Source organism: Priapulus caudatus, unplaced genomic scaffold (assembly GCF_000485595.1).
Source record: "Priapulus caudatus unplaced genomic scaffold, Priapulus_caudatus-5.0.1 Scaffold142, whole genome shotgun sequence".
In the NCBI taxonomy this organism is placed as follows: domain Eukaryota; kingdom Metazoa; phylum Priapulida; class Priapulimorpha; order Priapulimorphida; family Priapulidae; genus Priapulus; species Priapulus caudatus.
Window position 1 is genome coordinate 265,844 of NW_014577203.1, and position 6,470 is coordinate 272,313.

At 40.2% G+C, this 6,470-nt stretch overlaps 1 protein-coding gene across 1 annotated transcript; it reads left to right on the forward strand.

Annotated features, from left to right (window-relative positions):
- Window positions 1–696: 696 nt before the first annotated feature.
- LOC106806104 lies at window positions 697–1,961 on the forward strand. The gene is made up of 2 exons (XM_014807958.1): window positions 697–816; window positions 1,085–1,961. Exon 2 carries the CDS (start codon window positions 1,166–1,168, stop codon window positions 1,889–1,891), a length of 726 nt encoding a protein of 241 aa, XP_014663444.1. The 5' UTR covers window positions 697–816; window positions 1,085–1,165; the 3' UTR covers window positions 1,892–1,961.
- Window positions 1,962–6,470: the final 4,509 nt, after the last annotated feature.

Genomic DNA, 6,470 nt, shown 5'->3' on the forward strand with positions numbered 1-6,470 from the left:
AAATTGTAGGAAATGGCAGTCCTTTCCAGGACCTAAGTCTTTAAAAACATGATAGTCTTCTCAGTGATGATCACAGGCATGACTAGTGATAGTTCGTAATACAGGTGGCTACTTGACTTGTTCGCGACTCTTTTTTTGGCAGCCGGTGAGCATTATTCATTTGGAATTAGGTTTTAGTGCTTTCGAATAGTGCGGAAATTCTGCCCACCCCAAACTGTACGAAAACCGTGTTGTGCAATTTACGACGAGCTTACAGTTACAGTACTCCATGTCATAGTGATCTGTAGTGAGTTGATTGGCAAGATTCTGAGAATCATGGCTGAGTGATACGTATGTGAGTAGCTAGTATCACTGATCTAACGAACTTGGCGAATTTTTATTGAAACTTTTTTGATACAAATCATTTGTTATCACACACCAACACAAATAAAATAAAAATGAAAGCTGTGGGAACTGGAGCCAGACATGTGCTGTGCATAAATTGGAGTGAACAAATGAGTGAGTGTGGACTTTGTTGAAAATTTTAGGAATGCTATTGTGAATGATCAGTATTGTTCTTATATTCCATTCCAGCTTGTACGAAAAGCATTCAAGAAAAGCTATGGAGCTACATCTGTTGAAAGATGATCCTGGACTTAGAGGGTGCCGATTCAAGTCATACAATGGAGGTGAGCAGGGCGAGGAGTGTGCCAAATTAGAACAGATAGACAATAAGCTTGTAATCGCAATTTGCACACCATTGATGAAACGAATTCATCAAAAGCATGAATACAGTGGCGAACTAGTGTTTATTGACGCTTCGGGGGGTATGGACAGGTATGATTGCCGCATTTTTATGCTTTTGACGCATAGTTCAGCTGGAGGATTGCCTTTGGGGTGTCTGATTACGACGTCAGAAACACGGGAGTGCATCACTGCTGCACTAAAACTGTTTCTAGGCATTGCTCCTAAAGATGCATTTTATGGGCGTGGAACATTGGGCCCTCTAGTGTTCATATCTGATGACAGTAATGCAGAAAGGAGTAGTCTTCGTGATGTCTTCCCGCAGGCAACATTGATATTGTGTGTGTTCCATCTTCTCCAGGCCATTTGGAGATTCTTGTGGGAGGCGAAAAATAGCATCCAAAAGGAACATCGTCCTCATCTGCTATTTCTTGTCAAAACCATGACGTACGCCACCTCAAAGGAGGCACTAGAAGCAGCCTACACCGAACTAACAAACAGTGATGTGGCAGAAATGTACCCGAAGTACATCCAACATTGCGAGCATTTGTATGATCGTCGTGCAGAATGGGCCCTATGTTATAGGGAAGAATTACCCGTCAGAGGCAATAATACAAAAAATTACGCTGAGGCGGCCATGCGCATCTTGAAGGACAAAGTATTTGAACGAGTTAAAGCATACAATGCAGTGCAGTTGCTAGATTTTTTGCTGACTAGGATGACAAGTTACTATGAGAGGCGGTTGACTGACCTTGCGAATGGTTGTATTGATGTCACTGTGTCGCAGAAGTACCTCCCTGGCGGTGCTGTCATCCCAAAAGAGATGGTGACAAAAACTGGTCCTGATACCTTCGAATGCAGAAGTCAATCAAAAGAGGATGTGACTTACTACATTGAAATGTCAATTTCACTGTGCACTTGCTGTGCTGGTATCAATGGTGCACCTTGTAAGCACCAATATGCTGTTGTCCGCCATTTCAATGTCTCATCGTTGAATTTTCTTCCCCTCAATGATCCAGTGATGCGTCAACACTTGCTGTACCTTGCTACAGGAATGGAAAATGTCCGTCCTGGTTGGTTTACCAGCCTTACAGGAGGTGTCAATCATAAACCAGTAGAACTTGAAGAGGACAATGCTGTTGATTCGTGTGACAATGTTTTCCTATAAGTGATGATGATATGGATGTGCCACTTAGCGATGCTCCTGGTACCAGTATGTCGACCAGTACTAGTGTACACTCACTAAATTTGCAGAGACAGCTGCAAAACAAGTTCAACGACTGGAATAATAACAGCATGAGTATGGACCAGGTAACAACGGTTACTGAGGCAAATGGTGAGAGTGAAAAGGTTGCTTCACTGGAATCGGCACTCATGGAGTGCACTAAAAATCTTGTGTCTATTCTGCGAGACAATCCAGAAGAACTCATTGGACCAATAGACACATTTGTAACTCAATACAATTCCCTCAAGACTAATACAGCTCTTGTAAGTGCATTAAAAACCTTTGGGAAGTACACAGGTGCAAGTTTGTCCCTAACTGAGGCCAGAAAGAAGAGACTTAACCGAAAAAGGGGTACCGCCATTGGGGTGCAGCCTGCTGCTGTGAGTCGCCGGACACATGTCCTTGGGGGTCGCAGATGCCTCCAAACCGGTCGCAAGGTGAATGGTGTTTGCGAATCGCGCAAACGCATGATGAAGGACACTTGTCAGTTGATGCCAAAGAAAAAGCCAGGAAAAGCTCCCCATTCTCTCAGTCAGTGCGTCACAAACAATGAAAATATTGGAAGAAACAAGTCTTCTAAGTGGTAGAACATGGAAAAGTTATTGAGTGTGTGCTGAAAATGAGATTTATGTCAATGGTAGCCCACAGGTTTTTAGAATTTCTTTAATTTACTACAGTGCTGTCTGACATAAAATTTACAGGGATCTTATTCTGTCTCCTCCCGTTTTGCAAAGACACAATTACGACCTGTGCAATCCATAAGTACTAGTACTTGCTGCCATCTGTAAAATGATGATCTCACGTGGAAGACTCTTGAGTAAGAGATCAATACCTCATATTGATTTCATTTAATTGAACTTATATATAGATTGTGAACCACTGTACAAGTGTAGTTATATTTTCCAACATCTCTTACAAAAGGTTCCAGCGAGTCTATGAAGGGCCGTAACCTGTATAACCAGTTGAATCACAACACTGGTATGTACATTTTTCAATTAAAATTGGCATCTCATCAAGTACATGTAAGGAACTATAAGGAACTCTATTTGTTATACTCTTGTATGTAGGTACAATTAATGTATAAGGTAAATGAGAAATATTGACCTGGAATTTTTATCGAAATCAGATATCTTTTTAAGAATAGCTGTAACACTGTTGTCATTATAAGTTGCAACAAAATTTATGTAATGATGATTTGTAGAAGAGGTAAACAAGAAGTTTATTGATTAATAAAGTTTTTATTTTGGAATAGCTTTTTACTGGTTCTCATTACCTGTTCTTGGTGTTACATGTGAGTGAAACTGAGATCCAGCAGAATTGATTTTCCATGAGGGGATTTATGCCATAAAAGTTAATTCTGATGAATTTTGGTCTTCTCCGAATGTGCTGAATAACAAAGCACATACAGTACACCTAAAGCACATGGAGTAATCGCGGTTATAGCGTGGTTGGTATAATGCATTATCTTTAATTTATAATCATAATAATTGTAAACGTCACTCTTTAAAACAAAGGGCATTACCTTGATCATAGCAGTAGGCTTATAGAGACAGCCAATATATTGCCAGGGTTACAACCACTTGGAACTGTTTGTTTAACTGTCAAAAGAACAGGAGGACACCACTTAAATCAGAATCGACCTTATTTTGCCCAAAATAATGAGGCTTTGCATTCTCTGCCAGGTGGGTAGGCCTTTGGCAGTAGTGATTCCACTACACCCGCAAGATTTCTGAACAGCAGTGCATGTAGATGCCAGAAATCTATGATATATAGGACATCCACGATTAATTTAATCAATTTAATGATAAAATTAGAAAGAAAAAATGTTTTCAAAAAATAACCCTTAGTAGGATTCGAACCTCCCTTCACCTGTTCACGTGCAAACTCAGAAATATTTGTCAACAAACACTCCACATATGGTAGCCCACAGGTTTTTAGAATTTCTTTAATTTATTACAGTGCTGTCTGACATAAAATTTACAGGGATCTTATTCTGTCTCCTCCCGTTTTGCAAAGACACAATTACGACCTGTGCAATCCATAAGTATACTAGTACTTGCTGCCATCTGTAAAATGATGATCTCACGTGGAGGACTCTTGAGTAACAGATCAATACCTTATATTGATTTCATTTAATTGAACTTATATATAGATTGTGAACCACTGTACAAGTGTAGTTATATTTTCCAACATCCCTTACAAAAGGTTCCAGCGAGTCTATGGAGGGCCGTAACCTGTATAACCAGTTGAATCACAACACTGGTATGTACATTTTTCGATTAAAATTGGCATCTCATCAAGTACATATAAGGAACTATAAGGAACTCTATTTGTTATACTCTTGCATGTAGGTACAGTTAATGTATAAGGTAAATGAGAAATATTGACCTGAAATTTTTATCGAAATCAGATATCTTTTTAAGAATAGCTGCATGTAACACTGTTGTCATTATAATTAGTTGCAACAAAATTTATGCAATAATAATTTGTAGAAGAGGTAAACAAGAAGTTTATTGATTAATAAAGTTTTTATTTAGGAATAGTTTTTTACTGGTTCTCATTACCTGTTCTTGGTGTTACATGTGAGTGAAACTGAGATCCAGTAGAATTGATTTTCCATGAGGGGATTTATGCCATGAAAGTTAATTCTGATAAATTTTGGTTTTCTCCGAATGTGCTGAATAACAAAGCACATACAGTACACCTAAAGCACACGGAGTAATCGCGGTTATAGCGTGGTTGGTATAATGCATTATCTTTAATTTATAATCATAATAATTGTAAACGTCACTCCTTAAAACAAAGGGCATTACCCTGATCATAGCAGTAGGCTTATAGAGACAGCCAATATATTGCCAGGGTTACAACCACTTGGAACTGTTTGTTTAACTGTCAAAAGAACAGGAAGACACCCCTTAAATCAGAATCGACCTTATTTTGCCCAAAATAATGAGGCTTTGCATTCTCTGCCAGGTGGGTAGGCCTTTGTCCAGTACACCCGCAAGATTTCTGAACAGCAGTGCATGTAGATGCCAGAAATCTATGATATATAGGACATTCACGATTAATTTAATCAATTTAATGATAAAATAAAAATAAAAAAAGTTTTCAAAAAATAACCCTTAGTAGGATTCGAACCTCCCTTCACCTGTTCACGTGCAAACTCAGAAATATTTGTCAACAAACGCTCCACGTGCATATGTAAAATACCAACTGCGATTGACCAATCAGAAGGCTAGAAATATTTCCTATACCAACTGCGATTGACCAATCAGAAGGCTAGAAATATTTGCTATGGCAATCCTGTTTGGGAATTGTAAATTCGCCCCCCGGACGCCCCGCGGGTCCCTCTTTGCCCATTTCTAGGTTTTCATAACGAATTTATATACATATAAGTAAACCTTTATCAGAAAAACTAGCCCTAAAATAATTGGAATGAAATTTTTTATGGCACTTTGAAATTAAAGGGTTGGGGTCCGGACCACCGAACCCCCCCCCCTAGATCCGCCCCTGTACGAGGTTTGGCTTTATATTGAAGGATTCACCTTTCACCCATATATAGGGTGTCTAACACAATAAGAACTTAGTTTCCGTGTCTTGATCGTCGTCGTAGGTGAGTGTTCATTATGGTGCATATACACGCAGTGGATAACGACGACATGAACACGTAAACCCTTTGGGCGAGGTTTGTGTGCTCTTGGTAACGTCTATGTGATACCATATGTCTTGTGAAAGCAAACAACAATTTAGTAGCACGTACAGCACCTGTACACACAGACGTCCCATGTTCGGAGAAATCATGTATAGCTACATATCACTGTATCACTGATTTCCAATGTTGTGCGTTCTTTCCAGGTTCATACATGTGCCATGACTTACTACCTTAGGACGACGACATTGACATCGTGGTAAAGGTTGGCGAGCGACGTCACGCCGAGAAGTTATTGCTCAGCCTAGCACCGGAATACACAATCACAAACCATACCGAAAAAAATACAACAAGTTTCACCTGAAGAGCACACCGAAGAAGTGGAAGTACGCGTGGTCATGGCCCTTTATTGACATATCCTTCTACGACGAGAATTCGACGCATGTCTGGGAGCACCACAGGCGCAAGACACCACATCGAGTTTACCCGAAAGCGATGGTATTCCCATTGCATCAGCGACCCTATGGCCCATATATGTTCCCTTCCCCTCGGGACACGCTTGGCTTTTTGAAGCACTCTATCAATGGCTCCAATGATAACAAGAAAGTATTCACATGCGGTAATCAGGGCTGGCGTCACCAATCTGAGACAAGTTTCAAGAAGAAGCCAGTATCCTGCAAAGAAATCCTGAAAGAATATCCCCATGTTTATAGACGGAAAGCCACCGAAGGGGGCGCCGTTACAGAAACATTGATGCTAAATGGCACAGCTGTTTATTCGCGTGTCATAGCGGAGCCGGATCATCTAATCACCAACGGCGCTTATAGTTTCGAATTAGAGCCATTGACGAGCTCTACAAAGACGAACATTCCG

Coding starts and splice junctions, on each gene's coding strand:
- LOC106806104 (XM_014807958.1), top strand. CDS start 1,166: ATGACGTACGCCACCTCAAAGGAGGCACTAGAAGCAGCCTACACCGAA.